We start from the raw sequence: 24181 nt of genomic DNA on the forward strand, positions 1-24181 counted from the left end.
CATGTTTTGTTGGGGGATGGGGCACAAACAGGGGCCTCATGGCCCCTCTGTGGCTCTCTGAGGAATGTAATTGACTCTCTCTCTCTCTCTCTCTCTCTCTCTCTCTCTTTTCTCTCTCTCGTAAGTATATATGAACAACATAAAACCCTACAGTAAAAAAAAAAAGCATTTTATTCATTGACTGTTGCATCTCACGGTTTGAGCAAATAGTTATTAATTAAGGGGGAAACTCAGATAATAGGCACCAGTCATTAGTGGAATAATCAATACATAATCAAGCGGCCCGGCAAGACATCATGAAGAACTGTCCATATGGTTGCTACTTGCCAAACATGATCAGAATAGCAGAGGTCAGATATTGCCAAGCCTGACTGTTGTACAATTGTGCAATGAATGACATTGAACTTCACTGATTTATCATCACTTTGATTTTGTTTTACTCTTCACTTCCTTCTCAATAAATCAATAAATAAATAACTTTATGCACAAAACACTTTTTTGTCTTGCATGTGTGTGATGACTCACTGGTCCGAGAATTATTCACATGCCAAACTGACATATTTTTAGCATCCAGAAGGGGCAGGTGTTATGCAATCGTGATTTTATTATTTGTTTTATATATAAATACACAGGAGACGTTAAATTTGCTTCAAGCACTAGTTACACGCAAATCCATTAGACTTTGAGAGAGAGAGAGAGAGAGAGAGAGAGAGAGAGAGAGAGAGAGAGAGAGAGAGAGAAATGAAGTTACCGTAGAAATCATAGTCTGAAAATGTATTCCAGTAACCCTGACATTGCCAAGGTCTCCTATCATGATAACGCGTGATTGAACCTGAATTACCGACACGCTATAAATACATATTTAAACCCCTACTTATAATATCTGCCGGTGCAAATCATATCATCTTATTGTGTGTACGTGTCGTGAAAGTCGTAATTTCTGCGGCGTGCAAAGGCAAAACAACTCCATTTCCCAGCATGCAATGTGGCTCTGCCCACAAGCTGGCTCTCCGTCTGGGAGTGTTTCCCATTTAAACAAACACGGTCCTTCCGAAGATGGCGGAGAGTTTGTAGAGATGGAAAAGAAACTGCTTTTTCAATGAAAACGTCGACGCCGGTGAGTTGATTCGGAATAGTTTTACCATCATCAGCGAGCGACTTTCGAACGCTGTTGCTATCGCGCGTTCGACTGTGAACGTTTGTCACACGGGCAGTCGGTGTAGCCCCGTTTCCGAAGCAGACTACAGTCCCTAAGCTGTCGCGATACAACGAAGCCACCTTTGCATTCACAATTATTTGCTTTTATCTGCCAAATCAATTCTGCTTTGAATACATCGATTGCCGCCCTCGTTTTCAATGAAGAATTCGTTCCTGTGTTTTTGCACGCGCGGTCCGTGTACAAACTTTAGCGTATAAGATGTCTTGTTCACCGGGTGCAATCCGATCGGTGGCGATACTCACCGTTGCTTTCATGTGTGGGACATTCTTGTGTTCGGTTATTGTTTATCTCTGGCACCGCTTGACATTTTACACAGCACATCGGGGTGGCTTCAGGGGGGTGCAGTATTTTTAGCCGGCCAGCCAGCTTGTCTTGCCTTGCCTTGATTTTTAGTCGAACGGGAGAAATTCACTCACACATCAGTTATGTTGAAATGTGTTATAAACTGACTAGCTGTATTGTTTTTTGTTAACTGGACCAAAATCACCCCACATACACGAACGGTACTCCCGTCGCAGTTTTACGACTACCATCACTCAAATGCATGGAAGAAAATGAAGTAGGACTAAGTTCCTAATTTGTCGTTTTTAAAAATCACGACTGGGTCACTTGTCCCTAGAGCTGGCAAGCAAACTTGATCTGGCTCAGCTGGATTCCAAAGCATCTGTAATTTATTATTTGCTTGGCTTCGCTGAAATTGCACATGCATGAGTGTAATAGTTGGCATAACGGCTCGTCATGTTGATTTGAATTGCTGCTAAAGCACATGTAGAAGGACATTTTGTTGCATATGGAGAGCAGGAGAGGATGTGTCTCGGTGCAGGGGGAGATTAAAGATTTCAGGTGGACGTGCAGCGTTGAGCCCCCCCAAAAAAGAAGAAGAAATTGTGCTAACTTACTTATTTGTTCTTGCTGTACATTGCATTCAAGTACATTAAAATCAACGACACTTGTGTAATATGGCGCCACTTTCATTTTGTTCAAAAGGAAGTCCACATGCATTTTAACAATTGTTTTGAAAATAGAGATTTGGAATTGGATAGCGGGCGGGCACTTGTTGTTCTGGTTTTCAACATGGCACGAGAGGTATTTATCAATTTATGGCACAAAAACGTCCCCCGACTGAGTATCCAAGCAGCCCTCTGCCAAGTTCACGCAGAGTAACCTTAACCGCAGTTATGTGTCTTGCTTAATGCTGCTGACAGGAGGTGTAAACATATATGAAGCCAAATATTTGTATATGTGTGCACGTGTGTCAAAGCATCTACGCTTTTGTCATTCTACTTTCCCTCTCTTTGCCTTGCTCAATTTACGCTACCTGGAATCAAATAACATTTAAAGCACTGCCGTAAATTTGCTCCTCTCTTGCAGAAAATGTCCTGCTTATGTAAGTCAATGCAGAAAGTCTGCGTATAGCTGCGCTATATCAATAATGCAGGCATTCCAATTGTGTCTAGCTTGGAAATGAGGAACAATGTTCCGGAGAGGGGATTTGCTGTTCATTTCGAAACTGATGCAATGTCATTACTCATGCCCACATATGTGGTATTTTTGAAAGTGGCAAAATGATCACTGTGGGAATGGGTCCCATGGACTGCTTCTGCTCATATTCTTGGTAAATGGAGCCCCCTGTCCCCCATTCTCTGTCCTTTTATCTGACGCTTTCTTTCTCCCTCACACAGGGTGTCAGGCTGTGTTAACAATGAATCAATCTTTGGGGGCATTCTTTGACTGCAGATGGGGTGAAGAAGTGAGCGGGATGCACGGCTTTGGCTCTTTGTCTGTCAGCCCCTGTGCTCTCAATAATTCATTAACTTATCACGTTTTCTCATGAGAGCCACAAAAGTCAGTGTTCAACTTCTTTGCTTACGTCACACCATTTGGTTATTTTCTTAAAATGCTCAAATGGCGTACTTGAGTTGACTCGTGTCGTTTGATATTCTAGGTTGCCTGTTCTTATTATGCAGTGATTCCTGAAGTGAAACTCTGATAATCGTTAACTGCGGCTTTGTAAGTATACGTTTCCAAGTTTGAGCGGTATCAGCAAGGAGGTAATTAAAACAAGGGCAGAGCCTTCCACGTAGGTGTGGCGGCTCTATTTTTGATAGCCGGCTCCAATTTGCGTCTGTCAAACTGCATTTTTGAATAGGTAGAATTCCTTCTGCGTTCCTCAGCAGAGACCGAAAGACTGGGACAGAGATAAGCACGATAACACAAAGTTTCATTTCATGCAAACATTTTCTGTGTATTTGCAATGCTAATTGCTAGTTGCTAACTGGTAGGATAGACAACTTTCTAGCTCTACCTCTTTTTTTATTTTTACAAAGGCTTCATTGTTTTAACAGGGACTCCTTTCAAATAATGGAACCTGAATTTATAGTATAGACGTGAGCATTTTGATGGCAATACGATGATGTTTTCAACGATTTTGTTTATCTTAGTGCGTGTAAGCACACGATTGTCCCCCCACAAGTGATTTCACTTTGGAAAGTCTGAAACACTGTCTGTCTTTATTCTCTGCTGGTGCCTGCCCCCTTCTCATTTTGCGTTTTTGTTTTCACTTCACTGACAAGTCACAGCCACTTGGTTTTCTGCTGCTGCTGATTTCTGCCACTCTTTTCTTCATTATTTGGGCTACAATCCGAAAAACATTTCATATTGAAATATAATTGATTTTCAAAAAATGACTTTGATGTTTTGGATTGGTTCTGCATCAATATTAAAAATACCCCCTCCCTCCCCAGACCACGTTCAGCAGACTTGACCTTAAATTACCACAGTGCGGATGAGCCGGAGTCACAGTAGTCGTGACAACACGGAGCTGAAAGGAAAGCCTGATTGTATCCCCTAATTGAAATATGACTCCTTGCACTTTTTACTGCGGGTTTCAGAATTAGCCCAGCCGGATCGTCTGCCTGAATGATTTCAAACTGTACAATGCATGGTAGACATTTTGCCATCACTACTTGCGTTCCTCAAAAGTTTTCTTTCTCTTTTGAATCCTCAACAGGTAGCTTGGCTTCCTCTGCTTTCGTCCTCCCGGCTAAATATAGAAAACGGCCTAACAAGACAGGCGTGTTTCCACTGCTGAAACATTTACCGCGACTTCGCCCAAACAAGTGAGGGTATGAGGAGAGCGCCTCATACCGGATTGTTCTTCGCGACTGCCGACTCTCGGAATTGAGTCCGACCAGGATGTGCGGTTTGCACTCGGAGCGTTTTTTATTTTTCGTTTTGTCGCATCTCATCGATTCTCCTTATCTTCAACTCTGTGGTCATAGTGTCAGGCAAGCCGAGCCATATGTGAGCCATGCACACGTCTCAAAGCCAAACGGGCAGCCTGAAGCAATCATTGCACCCAATTCCAGTTTATAACCGGCCAGGATTTGGAACCGTTAACTCTCCGTAGTCGTCGCTGATTGGACCGAGGCAAGAGTTTATTGGCAGAGGGGGTGCCAAGAGCTTTGTCCCCCTCCTCTCCTTGCCCTTCCTCTTTAACTTCAACTCTCCTTTAACTCCCTCCCTCCCGCCACCCCCCAAGCTAAAGAATGCTCATAAAATGAGTTCACCTGAACAAGCCAGTTGGGGGGGAGGGGTCTCCCCGGCTCGACTTTTGTTACTATTGTAAAACCCGAGCAAGACCTTGTTTGTGTTTTGTGCATAAGAAACGCTTTGGGGGAAGAGACCGAAAGAGCGACAAGTTTGGTTTGTGTCATAACTGCTACCAGATGCTCTCATTCGGCCTCCTTTGGCAGAAAGGGAGCCGAGCGACGACGAGGAGAGAGAAAGAGTCAAGAAAAACAGGCAGTCGTTTTGAGATGAACTTTTCAACTTTTCTTCCTCCTCTCTTTTTTTCTGTAGTTTACCCGATATTTTCAAGCAAACTCCGGACAAAAATGAACCGTTGCATTTGCACTCCCAGGCAGGTGACGATTTATGGCGCTCGGTGAGACTCTTGTTTTGATTTTGGAGTTACACTGGCAACTGCGGGACTTGAGTTTGCGGGGAGATGTGGAACCTCTCAGTCATTCGCAAGGTCATTGTCATGTAAACACGGTCTTAGTTTACAGCACCGTATTGTGCCTTGGACGCCGAGATGGTCAAAGCTCATCTTCACGACAACGAATAAAGGGTAGTGCAGTCTCATTTGTTTTGTTTTCCAGCAACCACGCAGTTTGAAGCGAAAGGAATTTTGTAACTTGTATTAAAATTAGTACTCAATTTTGCCCCGAGTGCTAATGTAAGTTCTCAAGTCAAAGCTCACAACCGGAAAACGGCAGCAATAGATTTGAACCAAACGGCATGTCTCTGCAGGGGTGGAACCATTTTGCTTTGGCTTCTCCGTCCCTCTTGTCAGTGTCTAAAAGGGCCTGGCGTATAATAGTGAATGATGACATTGTACGGCCCATCTTGAAAAAGTCCCGTTTCTGGCCCGATTGAACAGTTCATAGACCAGAATCGGTTCGGTCCGTCTATGATGTTTTGTTTGAACGCTAACAACATTTAAGGCCATTTGATTGGTAAACTGACAACTGTGTTGTTTGACATTTTTACTTCATCACTTCATAGAATCGTCAGCACAGACTTAATCATACTTCAGATTGTGTCACAAAGTCAAAAGCAAAAGCACCAGTTTACGCACCAATGGGCGTGCACACGCGTGTATTTCTCCGTCCTCCTAATCTCACTGCCTTTTTTAGTTTTGAACATTGGCCGGGAAGAAGGAACCAGAGAATCTTTCACTCTGTGAACCAGCCCGTTAAAAGAAAAGGAAAAGGACCAAGACCGGGAGACGGAGCTGGGGCCCAGTGGTGAAACTGGCGTCAGACCATCTTTTGAGTAAAATTCTTTGCAGGGGTCAGGGTTCACGCACGACAGTGTCGCGCCGCGATTGGCTGAGGAAAGGTGAAACGAAAACCACAGTAAACTTTTGACCCCGGCGCAGGAGCGCTGCAGGAACGCCCAGCCTCAGCTCTGGCATGGTGGAACAGAGCCCGCTCTCTTCCTGTGTTTACTCCACCAGTCCAACAGGAACGTGGGGGGAAGGGGTGGAGAGCGCAGTGTGGGTGGAGAGAAAATGCACTGGGAGAGAGCGCCGCAGTCCGAAAATGACAATGTGAAATATGAACGCGCACACTTCTCAATCCAAGCAATTCCTCTCGGCTCAATATTGTTGTCTTTTTTTTTTCTTCTCATTTTCAGAACCACCATCAAATATTCATAACGGCTGACACGTCTTCGCTCTAAATGATCTGGGGCAGCATGAGATTTTTCATTTGCAGATGCAGCAGAGGTTTGCGTTATCACGCCGATCCAACGCTGGCTGCTTCTGATAAAAGCCCAGTTAGCATTTCCACCATATTCGCTTGGTGCCATCACCCGGCTGCTTTTCTTTCTCTCGTCCATGTTCTCCTCGGTATCCACTTTACTATTAAACCGGTGTCGAGCGTTTAAGGAAAAGATCGCTTGATTAGCTCATAACAGCACAGTAGCATTTTTTTTAAGGTCTGCGGTTGAATCACAGTCCACGTGGGTCCTGTCCTGTTTCTTTTCTTTGTCAGCATGAATGATGGATAGTTGTGTGACACACACACACACAGTGGAATCTTCAATCTCTTTGTTTCCACCTTCAATTCTACCCCCAGTTTTTTTTCCGAACGTGGCATTTTTCGTGAGAAAATTGAAAGATGTTTACACTGCTTACCAGCAGTTTGCTGTCTTTTTTTTTTTTTTCCTGTTAAAAAATGCTTATATGAAAGCAGTTTCCTTTCGCTTTGAAATATTCCCCCCTCCCTTGCTGCTGTCATCCGTCGACTTTGCACTTCCAGAGAGGAAAGCGCAAACACGAGGAGGACAAATACCTGTTCTTTCCAAACACGGTATTTGCTTTTGCCACTATGAATACTAAATATCCGCAGCATCGGGATTGATCTAGCACACCGCCGTTTATATTAGCGTATTGATAATTTCTACCATATTCACTTGTGTTACACTTTCTGCTTCAAAGCAATGTTTAACCATATTGGCAAGGCCTTGCCATTTTTGTCCGAGGGTCAAGTTCTCGAATGCAATTTGTTTGTGATTGTTCTGCCGCTGACTTGCATGTAAGAAGGGAGTGATGTTGTTCGAAGAAACGCAGGAAGTCATTTTGGATTTCCTTTTCCTACCTGAGGTCCCAAGCTCTCATAGAGCAGTGGAGATCTTGTCTGAAGTGAAATCCAACTATCATGTTTGGTTTTTGTATTGTCTATTTTTTTTTTTTCTCAATGTGGAGGAAGTCGCCGTTGAGCACAGGATGGCCTGAAACAAAAGTCCACCGCAAAAACTCTCTGCTGTGAGCCACTCTTGCTTACCTCTGCTGCGTGGTGGTGGTGGCAGTTTCCAATAAATTGGCGGTGATTTTGTGAAGTTGCAATTGCGTGTTTGTGTGCGTGCGCCCCAGTTTGTTTAGGGTGTGTCCGTGTTTATTGTCGGCCCACAAGTCATTGTCTTGGAGAGCTCAAGTTTCAGGCTTTTAGTTCCGCTGAGCAGGAATGTCCTCTTCACTATTCTGGTACTGACTGCGTGACACTGCTGCTCTTCTGAACTCTGCAGCAGTAGCACAGCCAGTTCAGCTACAAAGTGTAAATTGGGGGGAAAAAAAAATCAGAAGTGGAAACAAGTCAGTTTTATTTCAGAAAATTTAGTTATTATCCTGCAAAACAAGTAACACTAGTTTTGCTGACAAAGGAAAAATAAGAATGCTTTGTGACGCATGAGTGCTATGAAGCTAGCAGAGAAACCTTTATTGTGTCATGTTATTAAGCAGAGCACATAGAAAATTAGGTGGCAATTAGCATTCAGGAAATGTGCTTACTATGCCGGTCGACTTTTTCCCTGAGATTTGAATTGTGGCACGAGTGCAAAAGATGGCACAAATAGTTCAGCGGTTAAGTGCGTGTTCTTCCTGCTCAATTATTTAGCGGTGGCATGAGCTCAGCAACAGCTCGAGGTTCAGGAATCATTTGGTCTGTGCTGAAGCAACACGCATCGAAGCGTTATACGGGTACTGTGGACCCGCACATGCTGGAGGTTTAGCATTTTAGTCACAGATTTTTTTTTCGTGGCTTTTAAATATCTTTTGTGAGTACACAATATACTGAAAGCTAACAACAGAATTTGATTACACAAACCAAGGCAATTGGGAATTTGCTGCTCATTTATTCAACCCGAGTTGTCAACTAATTATGCTTACCAAACTCGTTTTGGTGACAAAACATGAGTGGAAACCCAAATGACTGGCCCGATAGAGGCAGTATGTAAATTGGGTGGATGAAATGGCAGTGGGCACACTTCCAGGAAAGGGAAGTGATGACGCAGTGGAACAAGCTGAGCAACCAAGCAAACAGGATGCAACTTACTGTGGCTTTCTCGCTAAATTTGAAAAAATCATTGTATCCCAATGAATTTCTGTCACGCAAAACCATACAAAGGTTACATATGAGAACTTTGTCTACTTTTTCAGGCCATGTCAGCACATTGAAGTTGCCCAGGGAACCGGATGGATCTTGACTGGGGCGTTTACACACCAAGGTGAGAATATGTCAACAAAAAAATAATAATACAGAGATGCCAGACAAAATACAAATGAACTGGCAGACTAAATACAAGCTGATTGATACCAGTAGACAAACTGATTGGATACATTTTTGCTTATCTCCTAGCTGCCATGTATTGTGTTAGAAAACAACATTTTGTTGTTAAAAACGTGTTAAAACTTGTTTCCTTGCAACGAGAATGAAAAGCCACAACCTACTATGCAACGCTCGATTCTAAGAAAGGCTCCTAGCTTCTTCTCGTTTTCTTTGTTCCATTGTGTGATGCTGTCTGTAGGTTGATGTCATCTTTTTTTCTCCATTGCTGGAAAGGTGAGCCCCAGGACAAAAATCAGGAAGGAAGAAAGGAGTTTAGCCCAAGGCAGCAAGTCATAGTGGAGCAAAGTAAGGAAAATTAGTGTTGGGCCTATGAAAGGTAGACAAAAATAAAGATTTATAGTGTGAGGTTTACTTGTGTGAATCTGCGGTAGAAGTAGTCGTGGTGGTGGTGGGTGACCTAGCTGCATGTTCTGGCCTGCAAGTGTGGAGCTGGAGTTGCATAATTGCTCTCATCCGTTTTCCACTTTTCGACTCGGGAATGAGCTCACTCCTTTTGTGCTGAAAGACGGCTTGTTCCTGTGCGTTTATTGCCCACCGAGGATAGGACGAAATTTTGGATATGTCGGCAGGGATAGGAAGGAGGAGTGACCCATACGGACTAGGGAACAAGGTTGCGAACTGCGAGGGGGTCAGAATTGGGGCAGGGCGATAGAAATGAAATGAACCAGATCAGTCTTTGCATCTCAGCGAGCCAAATGATCAGTTGGGAAATGTCGTTTTTCCCTCGCCACTGCGCTATATTGCAAATGTGACAGTGTGATCGTTGACCTGCCCTTATGAGAAAAATGCTGAGTAAATAAAAAAATACTGAGCTACTCAGGCAAGGGAGAGAAGGGAGGGATTGTCTGAGGATGGCATGCAGAGAAAGCAGTTGGAGGGAAGAACGGATGTAGCCAAGTGGTGCAAAGCTAAGTCAATAAAATGCATCAAAGGGGATATTTCTTTGCTAGTCCCTGAAATGCTGAAGAGCAGGTCTACGTTACACGAGAAATGTGTGTTTTCCTTTTTTTTTTTTTTTTTTGTTGCTCATATAGTCCTGCAGAGTAGTGTGCCTGACTCGCTCCTAGCATTCATCTCTCTTACCCGCTGTGTTGCGGCATGCCTGAGCGTGTACGTGTACTCCAAAGGGTTTGTATAGCAGCAGCAGCAGCAGCATGTATATGTGGAGCGAGCGATGGTGCCCTTCTCGCGGGCAATCTGGCTGAACGCACGATGACCCATCTCCCCCGAGGCTTCAAATCACCACATCATCGTCAGTCGCTCCTCGCAGTGGAACAGATGAGATTTCATTCCCATCAAGAACCAAGGCTGCTTTACTAACTGGATAGTCTCCCCCCATAAATCAGGAGGAATCTGCTCTTCCCATGGAAGTCATTTCATTTATAACCTCAGTTGCTGAGGGAGTTTGTTGTTGTTTTTTTCGCCCCCCCCCCCCTCCGTTTTACCTCAACTTGACACCAGGCTTTCAAGGTTTGCCTGAGGTTTGACATATTTTCCTGACATCACAGGACCCTTCTCCTTTGATCAGATTGTACAAGTGCACGTAAAACACACTCCCAGCTCATTCAGCGTTTGATTTATTGAACCCTTTTGTTTGCGAGCCGACCCGTGCTAAGACGCGTGCTTGTAAATTTCCAGGTGCTGATATGCTCTGACGATGAGTGGCATAGGAGACAACTCGTTGGAGCCGCTGTGCTCGGACCGCAAACGGAAACTGTCCACCTGCGACACGCCGGGCATCGGGTGAGCGCTTTGGCGTTTTCGAATTTGTTGGCGAGCGCTTCGGCTACTACGGTTCCGCTTGTGCTGCCTTGCAAACTATCTGAGCAGTTTACTGCTCCGACTGACGGGGTGGTGAGGTTGTCTTGGCAACATGTCTAATCCACTCGGCGCCCCGGCAGGTGTGACAAGCGTCGACGGGAACAGGAGACCAAGTACATCGAGGAGCTGGCTGAACTCATCTCCGCTAACCTCTCTAACATTGATAGCTTCAACGTGAAGCCTGACAAATGTGCAATTCTCAAGGAGACTGTGCGGCAGATCCGACAAATCAAAGAGCAAGGTACGGGCTGAGCGCACGCGGCGGCAGCGGCGCGCTATACAATTTGTATCGTCCTTATTTGCCTTTGGAGAATTGAAAGTGAATATGGTTGGGAAAGATCGAATAGCCTCCTGCAGAGCAGATGATGCTGGTGATGAAGTGGCGCTTTTGGTTCAGGGCCAGGCCTCACTCAGATCCACAGCCAGTTTGGCTGTGTCATCGGGGTGAAATGAACACCAGTAATTGAGACCAATGCTCGGTGGTCATGGCTCAAGGCCGTCAGAGACAAACCCCGCCTCCCATTGGAGAAGAGCGATGCGCTGAAATCTCCCCGAGCCATTTTCAAGGGAGATTTTGCAAATTTGAAATATTTTCAAATCTTTTCCTCCTCCACATCCTATATCCCCTCAAGAAAGTGACGCTCATCTTCCCAATCACACATAACTGCTTAAGTGCCAGCGGATATTTATTCCAAGGTTATTCTATTTTGTGTCTTACTTAGCACTTAGCCCCAGAGATAGCCCTACCATATTGAGGGCTGTCGAACAAAGTCTCAGACACATGCTGAATTTAAAAATAGAAAGGTATGTTAAGGATGCCTATGTGGCTCGTGCTGCCACCTGGTGGTGAGACAAATATATCACATTGTATTGTAGTCAATAGATCAAATTGGCGCTTCACTTCAACTTTAAATTCAAGATTCAAGAGTTTTTATTAAAAGAAACGTATATACTTTAAATTCCTCTTCAACTTTCAAGTGTAAAAGATGGCGGGTTTTGTTCATAGTGGCTACACAATGTTTTTTTTAGGTAAAAACTACTGCAGTGCTGATGATGTCCAGAAGGCGGATGTGTCTTCTACTGGTCAAGGGGTCATTGACAAAGACCACCTGGGACCCCTGCTTTTACAGGTCAGTTCCTCACCCGGGCCAAAAAAATCCATCACCTCTGTCAATGTCCTCTTTGCAAGTCAACTCAAAAGTTTGTACGTTCCTAATTCTCCACTTCTTGTTGTTTCCAGGCTCTCGACGGGTTCCTTTTTGTGGTGAACCGAGAAGGAAGCATCGTATTTGTGTCCGACAATGTGACACAATACCTTCTGTACAAACAGGAGGAGCTCATCAACACCAGCGTGTACAACATCATTCACGATGATGACCGGGAGGCGTTCCACAAAAACTTACCCAAATCTACTGGTGAGATACGAATTACACATGAACGAGTATGATGGAGTGAAACACCTTAACATCTGACGGATCTGCAAACACAATTACAAAAATGTTAGTGTAGTCACTCACAAGCTGCTTTTAATCACCTGTCGTAGTTCCAAATGGGGCATCTTGGGCGGGAGAGGCACCCAGACAGAAGAGCCATACGTTCAACTGTCGCATGTTGGTAAACTCGGTCCACGGTCAAAGTCATGGGTTGGCAGAAGACAGGCCCAGCGGACAGCGCTACGAGACCATGCAGTGTTTTGCTCTCACTCAGCCCCGGGCCATGATGGAGGAAGGGGAAGGTATCTAAATCCTGCAAAGCCTTGACTTGACCCAAATGAAGTTACAGCATGTGATGTCGTTGTCTCTTTCTTCAGATCTACAGTCATGTATGATATGCGTGGCCCGACGCATCACAGCGCTGGAGAGGACCGAGCGCTTTAGCACACGCCACGAGCTGTCAGGTAAGGTTGCTTCTTTCTTTCCGATGCGGCGCAAATGTGAAACGGCATAATGGAAAATACGACAGCTCAGACGGCCACCCTAATTTTTTGACGTGTGAAATCCTAGGTAAACTCATTGAAATTGAGCAGCATAGCACTCTTCACACCACCATGCGTCCCGGTTGGGAGGACCTAGTGCGGCGCTGCATCCAGATGTTCCTGAGTCGAAGCGATGGCCAACCGTGGTCTTACAAACGTCACTATCAAGACGGTTTGTATTTCTACACGCGCCTTCCTTCCGACTGTATGCCTGTCAATCATTTCCCTCGCTCCATTTCACGACAGCTTTCCACAATGGCCATGCGGAGACGCCACTCTACCGCTTCTCCCTCGCTGATGGCACACCCGTCACAGCCCAGACTCGCAGTGACCTCTGCAGGAATCCCAACACCAACGAACCACACTCATTTCTCTCCACTCATTTGCTTCAGAGGTGAAAACGACGTTGCGTTTTGGATTAAACCGCACGGGTTGTCTCACCGTAGTTTTTTTGTCATCTTCCAGAGAGCAGAATAGCTATCGTGGAAACCAAGGAGGAGGCACGAGGCCTCCAAGTATGGCTGTGAACAATCCCAACCAGCAGATGAACATGGCGTCTGGCGGAGGCATGAACATGGCTTACGGCATGGGCGAGCAAGGAAACATGTCCCAAAGAGGGGCGCCCCAGTACACTGGGGGCAACCGCATGAATCCAATGAACCCCATGCATCAAATGAACAACATGGGTCCGATCAATTCCATGAACAGCATGAACCAAATGGGGCAGATGAATCAGATGGGCCACCACGGGATGCATCACCAGCATCAGCACCAACATCAACAGATGGCGCCGTTCCACGGGGGCGGATCTGGAGGCGGAGGGTACGGGATGGGAATGACCAGTCCCCCGCAGGCCAGTCCGGGTATAAACGGTCCCCCGCACAATGTCATGGGTTCACCCCGAGTCAGGGGAAGTCCCAAGATGGGCGCCAGCCCCTTCTCTCCTGGAGGTACGAACCACAATCTCTTACTCTTTCAGAATTGCAATTGTCGCACATTTATCGAGCTCATGTGCTCTCTTTGCGGCGGCGTTTATAGGTTTGAATTCTCCCATGGGCTCCAGCCACCCGACTAACTCAGGAGGCGGGACCACAAATTTCTCCAGCAGCTCCTTGAATGCTCTGCAAGCCATCAGTGAGGGTGTGGGCAATCCGCTGTCCTCCCCCCTTACTTCCCCGAGCGCGCACAAGCCTGACAGCTCGCCGAGCATCAATTCCACCAACCAGGTTCCAGGTGGACCCTGCAAATCCAGCCTCCCATCCCACTGCGACTCAAAGAGCCCAGCGAGCTCACTGGTGCCGCCGGCAGGGGAGCAGCATCCTCACGCCCCCTCAAGCGAGTGCGCTTCGGACAAACCGGACAGTCAAGCGAGCAGGGAGGCGGGACCAAACATGGCCGAATCTCATCGTCGGGTGCCCGACAAAAGCCACAAGAAGCTTCTGCAGCTCCTCACATCCCCAACAGATGAGCTTGCGCCAGCCAAGCACCCTCCGAGCTCCGGGCCTACTTCCACCCCAGATGTCAAAGACGGAACAACTGGCGTTACCAGCCCTTCGTCCTCCATCGGTGTGTCCTCCTCTACGGGGGCAGTGTCCTCTTCTGGTAGCGCGGGGCATTTCACGAGTCAGTCACTTCAAGAGAAGCACAAGATTCTCCACAAGCTCCTGAAGAATGGGAACACTCCGGATGAGGTGGCCCGCATCACAGCGGAAGCCACCGGCAAGAGCAGCTTAGAGTCCGGCACATCTGAGGCGGGATCCGCGGCTGTCGGAGGGGTCCGGGCATCCGAATCCAAGCAGGAGCAGCACAGTCCTAAGAAGGAGATTTCCCAAGCGCTCCGTCACTACTTCCTCAATAAGGATGACTCGAAAGAGGGAGTTGATATCAAGCCAAAGCTGGAGGAGCTGGAGGGGAGGGGAGCTCTGGGGTCAGGGGTCTCAAGCTCCGAGAGCTACTCAATGGACGCCATGGTCAAGCTGGAGCCGTCCGATGAGGTGCAGTAATAGGTTCAGAGCATTTGTCAGTGCAAGAAGCATTTTTGTTACGCTTACCATTCCTCATGTCAACGATTCAGGTCGAGACCCTGGAGACCATCCTTGGAACAAGAAATGTTTCTGGTTTCTTCCCTGAGCCCGATTCCAGATCAGGAAAAGAAGTCGGAAACAAACAGGGAATCATGCCTGACAGTTTACTTGGTAAGCCAAAGATCTTTTTGGTTGAAATTGTCGTGTATTTTGAACAATGAGCCTCAGTGTTTTTTTTGTTTTTTAGAAGGAGATCGAGGCACCGTAACTCCAGCTCAGCGAGGCCCCTGTCAAAGAGCGTTGTCTGTGGATGCCAAGCCAATCGGTGGCGAAATGCCAGTGGGCGTCGGCTTGGCTGGAAGAAGAAACGTCCTCTGTCCATCACTCATCAAACAAGAGAACATGGATGCTCCCATTCGTCCTGGAGGGGTTCCGAACGGCTTTCCCGGAGCTGCTGGAGGCTGTCCACCTAGAGGCCATCCAACAAGTAAATTATAGCATTCCCTAAAACAGCTAACTATTTCTTGTAACCTGCTGCCTCTGAGACAGTATTTTCCGTGCGACTAAGTTTTCTTATTGACTCCCGTCAATCAGGAGGCATGCTCAGAGGGACGGGGATGCCTCAACGTCCTCCAATGGCAGGGCCGGGTGAATGGGTCATGCAAAGGTCAAACAGTAGCTCAATGACAGGACCGGGTCACCCGGGCATGGTTCGCTCCGGTCCAATGGGCGGACCCATGATCAACCGCTCCAACAGCGTACCGGCAAACACGAGGTCAATCCTGCAGCAGCAACTTATGGAGATGGGTATGTTGGACAAATGTTAATGATTATGCATTTTTTCATGGTTTCATGTGATTTGAATATTTTCACTGCCCCGCTGCAGGAACCAATGAAGGCAATATGAGTATGAGCCCATTTGGCGGCCACGGCCCCACACCTCGGTCCCCTTCTTGGCCAGACTCTGCCATGGGGATTGAAAGATCACAAAATAACACAAACAGGTAAACATAACAAGTCTTTTCCCGGTCCAGCCTAACCATTGATTGTAGGTAGGCTATGGCCTACTGTTTCGAACCCCCAGTGATCAGAGGAGTGAGTTTGCATCTTTTTTTTGTGACAGGGAACAGTTTGGCAACACCCTAGAGGAGCTTCTCGGGCCCCTGGCTAGCAGTGAGGGACAAACTGATGAGCGGGCACTTCTGGATCAGCTGGACTCTCTGCTGAACACTGCCGACGTCATTGCTTTGCAGGAAATAGACCGAGCCCTGGGTATCCCTGAAATAGTTGGCCAGGTATGGGCGGGTCCTGTGAAGGATTATTTGAACTGTATTGAAAAATAGGAATTTATTGTCAAGTGCTGGTAATTTGTAATGCAACGCTGGTTTTCATTCATTATGTAGAGGCTTCATGGTTTAGGTACCAAAATTGTACTTTTGAAACTCGCTTCATCACTCCGCATTTCTCTCTCCTCTACCTTAGAACCATGGCCCCGAGGGTCATCCTCAGGCCCAGGATCCAGGACAGTCTCAATCTGCCCCACCAGAAGCTTTCACAGGGCCAGACTCGAGCATCGGCCTGGAGCAGAAGCCCATGTACGGCCAAGGGTATCCCGGGCCCCCGGGACCGGCCTCGATGAGCATGCAGCCTGGTTATGGCGGCAGCACGATACCAAGCCAACCTCCGGCAGGATTCAACCCCATGCTGAATCAAATGGGCCAGGGCGGAAGTTTCCCTGGAATGGGAGGGATGGCAGGTCTGGGCAACCCCCGTGGCAACATGATAAGACCTCGCATGATGACTGCCACCAAGCCTCTTCGACTGCAGCTACAGCAGAGGCTTCAAGGACCGCAGGTGAGCACACTTGCTTAGGAGTCTCTGAAATATCACCAAGGCAAAATTTTGGCAGGAAACCTGAACCTAGGGTGGTGGTCTACATAGTTTGCAAAGCACATCAGAAGTAATCAACCCTGGTAATGATGCATGTTTTAAAATGATCTCATATGACAGTTCATGAACCAGGCCCGGCAAGGCATGAAGATGGAAAGTGCTCCTGGAGGAAATCCCGCCATGCGCCCCGGAATGCGCCCCGGCATGCAACCGGGCATGCAACCCGGCATGCAGCCCGGTATGCGACCTGGCATGCAAGCCGGCATGCACCCGGGGATGAGTGGGCAGGTATGTCCTTCACATTATGGCAATTTTGCACCTATTACGAAAGTCATGCAAGTCTGTTTTTCTCAAGATAGTCAGTGTATTTTGGTTTTTGTGTAGCCTGGTTTCCTGAACGCTCAGATGATGGCCCAGCGCAGCAGGGAAGTGATGACCATGCAGATGAGGAGGCAGCGGATGATGATGCTGATGCAGCAGCAGCAACAGCAACAACAGCAACAGCAGCAGATGCAGGCGCAGGCGCAAGGGCCCGCTGCAGGATTCAGCCCGCCTCCAAATGTCACTGCACCGGGAGGAATGGACAGCACCATGGGAGGCCCTGGCATGAACCAGCCAGGACAGCAGGGATTCAACTATGGTGCTAACTATGGTGAGTCAAATGAGACAAAGACAAACTTGCTGAAGTTCAACATGATCAAACTCATCTGCCAAGTTATGTTATCCAGTCAAATTAAGTCTATGGGGTTGATGTCGAATGGGTGGACTGTTTTGCCACACCTGCAGGGATGAACCAACAGGGGGAGCAATCGTTCATGACTCCAAGTAGCAGCCCGCCGCAAAACATGATGACGGGCAGGATGGGAGGACCTGCTCAGAGTAACATGATGTCAGGAATGCAAGGAAATCCACAGGGAGGATCCATGTACCCGTCAGGAGACATGAAGGGCTGGCCGCAGGGTGGAATGCCACGCAAAAGGTATGTGCTGCCAATATCATAAGGAAGCTGCAAAAAGGAGACCTATACAGTGTCACGCCTTTTTTTTTTATATATATTATTAAATCCTCTTGAAGTACACACACGGACCGACCAATAGTATAGATTAGTGAAACAATATTAAATTGTCCAAACTGTGACATAGGAGTTTCCAACACGGAGGCCTAGTAGACTACTGTATGTTGGTCATGATGGTGATGCTTAAAACTTTGGAGTGCAAAACGTTTGAGTATATTTACGACGCAGGACTCTTTATTTGTATGTGCCCCGCAGCGCCTACCCCCAGCAACAGTTTCCACAGCAGGGAAACCAGGGCCAGTTTGGGAACATGATGATGAACAACTCCATTGGCAGACCCGGTGCGGTCGGCGGTGCCGGCTCGTCACAAATGGGCCAAATGCCGGGCCAGATGCAGAATCAAATGCAGGGCCAGATGCCAGGACCGATGCAGGGCCAGATGGGCATGAACCCCATGGGGATGGGGCGGATGCCAATGGGACCTGATCAGGTGCGCGACACTTTGCCCCCGCCCAACTTTACCTACGTTTCACAACACATCTAATTGTTGCTGTTGTTTTTTTCCCCCCTGCTTCTCTCTGCAGAAGTTTTGCTGAGCACACAGCAGAACATGTTTGGGGGGGGGGGACACACGCAAACAATATTCTCCAGCAATCAAGCGTGCAAGTGTGCTGGACTTGGAGATGTCAGGCAGTGTTGAGCAAAAATGGGGAGCAACGGTACAACTGGCTCTGTCTGCACTTTAGCTGGACGTTTCTATATGGGGGGGGAAAAAGATTGATGCAATATTTCTTCATCTTTACAGCCTTACTAGAAATTTGATGCCTTCACAACGATGGATTTCTTTTTTCAATTTTTTTTTTATCATCTGGATACACCTTGTGTAAACGTCATTGGAAGATAAGCACAGTTTACTACGGTATGCGGATTGGAGCAATAATCTTTTTGTCTGAAAGTGAGCATCTCAACCTCTGTTTTAAGCAAACAAACGGTACTGCAGTATTAGATGTCTCAAACATCATGTGGGAATATGAATTGTAAATATTATACAAAATATATCAAACATGAATTTAAAGGCCTATTATTGCACACAGAATTAAACTGGCTTGGTTTTCGTTGTTTGTCCGGGAGGTCAAAAGCTGATTTGGTTGATTTGTGTATTTTTTTTTTTTTTCCCTAACAGCTTTCCAAATATTTACAGGTCTGATGGGACTTCCCCTTCCTTTATTCATGCCCCTTAAACGCTGTCATTTTTCTTTCTGTAAATGTGTGTTTCAAGTCCTAGCGAGGCACTTTTAATTGTGGCGAAGTGAAAGTTTGAGCTTCCACGCTCACAAGTGGAAGTGCAATCTCTTTGGACTGTCAGTCACGTGAAGCTATTTTTTTGTCGGGTGACGTGCGAAACGTCTCACTCCAGTGCAACGAGGATGTGAGCAGTTCAACACAACATCTCGCATTGTTCTCTTTCTGTGGGGTGCATTTATTTCATGTTTATTTTAGCTATTTGGTCCTTTTCCTTTGGACTCTTCTTCTGCTCAATCTACCTTTTCAACAAGCGCAATCCAAAGATATTTTTCCACATCTTTGTATAGTTTCTAAGGTTTCGGGTGTACATTTTTATGATATACATTATTTTATTCAGATGGTAAATGGGTACATATCATACATCTGTAAATGCATACGATGTTTATGCATTTTAGTCGGAAAGGGGGTTCGGAGCTCTGTGCAGAAAGGACAATGGAATCCCCCCACTGTATTCATGTTTTTAAACACGAATAGGAAAAGTTGACTTCAAGACATATCAGTGGCTCAACTACAACTTCATTCTAAGCCCACATTTGATTACTTTTGGGGAAAAGAACTTTGTAATGTTTGAATGAAGTGCAACGCGACGCAAAAGATCATTGAGCTGTTTTCCTATCTTTGGGATACGAGTAGCTGTCATTTTACAAGGATGTATATTACAGTTTTTTTCCAGTTGATGTTGATATTGATGTAAATACAAATTTCTATTTAAACACTTTGTGAACTTATGATTATCAGCAGCACATCAGCTGGTATAATTATGTTTACAAAATAAACAAACGAAACCACCACGTGCCAGTTTATTGTGGAATGACCTTTGGTTCACAGCTCGGTGGACTGGCGGTTTGGACGTCTGCCTCACAGGCAAGAGGTTCTGGGTTTGAGTCAGGACAAACGGAAATAAAATGGACAGATGCAATATATATTTTAATACTCACGTGTCTAGCTTAAATACTCTTTATATTGCTGTCTTCTGAAAAATACCTGTTTTGCCCCCCCATAGTTCCAACTGCTGAGTCATGTGCCGTTTTGAACCAACAGGGGGCAATGTTGCTATGTACAATACAACCCACTACGCAGGACATACAGAGCGCTCCTGATGGGTGACTGCAATACCCCAAAATGACCGCTAGAGAGTGCTACTTGTTCCCAAAAGTGGCTTTCTATTGAAAGGCAACGTTGCAATCGCTGGTCATATTCATCAATACAAGACGAATCTTTTCGGAATGCAGTGATTGATTCGTCTCAAAATAGTCGTGTATTTTCCTGATGTGCGCGTGCATGTATGCGTGTGCGCGCGTGTAAAAATGTGACGTGTAGCAGATCTCAATCACGGGCTTGTAGTGTGGGAATTTATGCCAAAGCGAGGCTGAATCCCTCTCCTTCTCTCTCGCTCTCCCTCTCTCCTACTCTCTCTCTCTCCGCCTCTCTGTCTGTGTGTTGGCTCGCTTCCCGGCCCATCTGTGGCCTGGCCTGCGGATTACTGTTTGTTAATGTTTCAATCAGCTGTGTGTTGAGGAATGTGGAGCTATTTAACCTGAACTTCCCCAGGTGTGCCGCGGCGCCGCTCAGTCTGGCCCGGCCGCCCTCCCCTCCCTCCCCCTCGCCTCCTCCCCCCTCTCCCCCGCCCCTGCCCTTGGCACAAAGCTATCGCACAAACACAATCACACGGCGCCCGGGCGGCCACGCCGGGCCCGCAGCTGTGCGCATCGCACCGCAGGGAAAATGGGAAAAACATTGCACCGGGGAGACAGAATAAATCTTACAAGCGATCTTAGAGCCAGAGCCTGTTTTTAACCCGTGCGCCGGCACATGCTGATTTACAGCAGAACACATTGAAACTGCAACTTCAAGTGACGCCTGACTCAGGGAAACTACTTTTAGAGCTGACTGACGCTTTGTCATTGGACTTCAGGCCTCGTGAACTCCGGTAAAATGTCACAAAACAGGGCGTCCAAGAATCCTATTTTGACATTCGAACATTTAGTTTGTAATTTTCACAGCAGATGGAAAATACGTTATAGAGCACACTTTCTTTTTGTTTCATCATCTAGTGGTGATTGCTGTGATTCACACATAAAACTACACATGACCCCTGTGCAATCACAGTACCTGCCTGCAACCATCTTTTAGATGTTTTGGGTTTCTAAAGAAAAAAAAAAAGACGGGGTTAATCACAGGGCCACTCAGTATGTTTGTCACTTGTTAAATTTGTAGTTTAGTTACATTATGAAAAAAGTGGCAACAATACATAAAAAGTAAAATTAAATTCTCATGAACAAGTATAGTGACCCAGACAGTAACTTAAGGTAAAAATAGCATTTAAAACAAATGTAACAACAAATCTCATCCTGTAAAATGCACTGGGGCTTAAACAAGATAAAACAATATATACATTTTATTTAGGGGTGCTTATAAAGCTATGTTTAATTTCTTTGGGCCTATTTTGAAGAAACTTCCTCAAAGGAACTCTTAAACTATGTTGGGGTTATTGTGTTGGCCACCAAACTCTTGGCTTTATGTTACCGAATGTAACACTCAGTGGCTTGACTTCACAGGTTCTCTTGAGTGTGACAGCAGACTTTACATCATGCATTCCAACTGAGATTTGGCTCCAATAAGACTCATCACAGCGCCGTAATAGCCAAGTGTTAGTTTTCACACATGGATAAGGAATCACAGTTTAAAGCCTCTTATGTGCGTCGAAGCAATAACATGCGCAGACAGACAAGTTAAAAAATAATTGTCTTGTTTTAATTAAAAAAACACAAATAACATGTACATTGTAAAAAACAATATGTTCACACATAATGTGGCATTGTAATATACAATACAGTTTGTTGCTCAGGAATCTGAGAATTAACAAAAATACAAATTTGTGGAATGATTTTTTTGTTGTTCAGATAGTTTGCACAAGATACAAGAATGCAACAGCAGAAGCTTTGTAGAACATGTTCTTCTGCTTGCGCTGGACACTTCTGGTCTTGGTCCCAGTGGCCAGCCCAGTCTTCTGTGTAGCCCACCCAGCAGTTATTCTCTTTCTCTCGCTGGACCCTCTTGATGAATCGAGAGCCTTGGGTGACTTCTTGCTTTGACGCTCTTCTCCAACGCGATCACGTCCACGCAACGCTTCTAGCTTTATTTTTCTCTGGGAGTGGGAACCGCACCCACCTGCACTAACAGTTCAAGGTTTCTCGTGGATGCTGCGTGGGGACACCTTTGGAAAGCCTTGAGCTTCAGCTCAAGATGCTCCGTGAAACTCTTAGCGGCACATGATCCTGTCATCTGAACAGCCATTCTGCAAAAGGAAGAAAGACTGTTAAGACACGAGCGACCACACGGAGAAGTTTCCACGCAAAACAAAAGATCACAGAGAAACGTCTGGAAATCATAATCACCTCTACGGCGATGCTGGCGAGCTCCGCGTTGAGCGCAGTGAGCGGCGTGCGCGCCTGCACGCCCCCGGGCTGGTGGCGGCTCCTCTCCGGCTCGTCCAGCTCCACTTGCAGATCCCAAATGTAGTCGATGACGTGCTGCAGGATCTCCACCTTGCTCGCCTTCTTGTTGGTGGGCAGGGTGGGCACAAGCTCCTTGAGCTTGCTGTAGCAGCTGTTCATGTCTTGCAGAAAGACGCTCATCTGCTCGTCCAGCAGCGGGATCTTGCACTTTGAGATGGCCAAGCTCTGCTCGGATAAGCAGCGCACCATATCCTCGCTGCCTACTTTGCTCTTCAAGGCGCAAGTAGATCCAACCACCTTCATGTTGGGGAGAAGATTTCAGCTCGTACTTTCCTCACACACCAAATAAAATAGTAGGCGTGAGCGCAAAGTTCCCCTTCGGAGGATGCAGTAATACAATGTTGACAGTTCGCAACGTCCACATGGACAGGCATCCCGGTTTATATAGCAAGCGCACAAGGAGGGGGCGCGGCCTCGCTGGAGCTCAGCCAATCGTGCGTCGGTTTTCGTATGAACGGGTTGGCCCGCGCTCACAATTTCGTCCAATCAGCGAGCACGCTTGGTTATCGGGGTTTCCAATCTGTTTGAGGGATGGCGTTACAAATGGAAACAAATGTGTGTCTTTTATGGCTAATATGTGGGAATCCAGCTGTCCGTTGCGAGGCTTGGGGACTCTGCAGGTGGAGATTGCCTGGGGGACAGTCACGGGGTGCTGCGGTGGGAGGATTGAATGAATGAATGAATGAATGCGCCGTGTTAATTGGGCTGCCACACATTTCGCCATTGTTGCTGGCGCTGCAGATGTGCACCGCTGTAGGCAGGCAGAGCCGCTCCAAGAAGCGTATTTTGATGATACTGGTCAAAAATCTTGTTTTTTTGCTGGAGCACATCAAGTTTCCATACTAATAAAATAATAATATAATGTGTGATAAAGTAAGATACTTAATAATATGAATTAAGGGTTAGGTTTAGCAGATGAGTTGATTTTTTTTAAGCAGACCTATAAATTATGATGCACGGTAAGTAAAATTTAAAAATGCAAAAAATTGGAAATATCTCAAAAACCTGTAGTCATTTTTAAATCTGGGTCAAAAGGTCATGTAGGGACATACACACATGTCTGATTAAAATATGCAATTGAGAAGTGCTATTAATGATTTAACATTTTTATTTTGAACATGCAATTAAGAAAATCGATACTGTAGTTGATTTAGTTCCCTGCTTTCTTTCAGTCTTTGCTGGATTGCTGTCACATTTAATTTCTATCGTGGTATTTTGTTTGCTGGTCTTTTGTTGTTACTTTGAGTTGTTTTCAGGACGTTGTTAATGTTTTTGATTTTGAGTTTTCCACAGTACTACAATCCTTACCATGTTAAACGTGACAAATTAAGTTAATTCTAATAGAGAAACTGAGCTGTGCAATAAAAATACAGCTGTATTTAAAAAGGCGACAAGTTCCACCCCATTGGCAATGGCTTTCGCTGAAAGCTGTCTTTCTGCTCGCTTGTTCTCTTCTTTCCCAACCTTTTCCGCATCGACAAGACGAGCAGTGTTCGTGGTGGTGCAAACTTTTCGCAGATTCCTTCACATGTTTCTGCAGTGTGTGCCGAGCCTCACATTCACATGGCTCCTCTCCCCCCCCTCCCTCTCCGATTGTCCAAACAAGCCCGCGCAGCGCGCAGACTGGCAGGCGCCAGCGCGGTGACGTCACCCATTCATTGGAGCCTTGACGCCTGTCAGCCTGGCGCCGCTCGGGCGGTCTCCATGGAGACGTCAAACA

General features: G+C 46.3%; 2 protein-coding genes across 2 annotated transcripts; one reads left to right on the forward strand and one right to left on the reverse strand.

Annotated features, from left to right (window-relative positions):
• Positions 1–979: 979 nt before the first annotated feature.
• On the forward strand, positions 980–19732 carry LOC148391098 (nuclear receptor coactivator 3-like). Its single transcript, XM_088389325.1, has 23 exons — positions 980–1117; positions 8724–8791; positions 10552–10656; positions 10815–10975; positions 11764–11864; positions 11975–12149; positions 12278–12469; positions 12545–12631; positions 12738–12881; positions 12956–13103; positions 13175–13659; positions 13748–14703; positions 14784–14904; positions 14981–15220; positions 15328–15540; positions 15620–15737; positions 15857–16028; positions 16216–16587; positions 16744–16911; positions 17008–17275; positions 17410–17602; positions 17894–18128; positions 18223–19732. Exons 3-23 carry the CDS (start codon positions 10571–10573, stop codon positions 18232–18234), a joined length of 4647 nt encoding a protein of 1548 aa, XP_088245451.1. The 5' UTR covers positions 980–1117; positions 8724–8791; positions 10552–10570; the 3' UTR covers positions 18235–19732.
• A 1943-nt stretch (positions 19733–21675) lies between these two features.
• id1 (inhibitor of DNA binding 1, HLH protein) lies at positions 21676–22828 on the reverse strand. Its single transcript, XM_088389326.1, has 2 exons — positions 22342–22828; positions 21676–22241 (listed from the first exon to the last, which is right to left on the reverse strand). Exons 1-2 carry the CDS (start codon positions 22702–22704, stop codon positions 22206–22208), a joined length of 399 nt encoding a protein of 132 aa, XP_088245452.1. The 5' UTR covers positions 22705–22828; the 3' UTR covers positions 21676–22205.
• Positions 22829–24181: the final 1353 nt, after the last annotated feature.

The sequence above is a fragment of the Syngnathus floridae genome, chromosome 11 (genome assembly GCF_059516105.1).
Source record: "Syngnathus floridae isolate MCC-2025c chromosome 11, RoL_Sflo_1.0, whole genome shotgun sequence".
Classification (NCBI taxonomy): Eukaryota; Metazoa; Chordata; class Actinopteri; order Syngnathiformes; family Syngnathidae; genus Syngnathus; species Syngnathus floridae.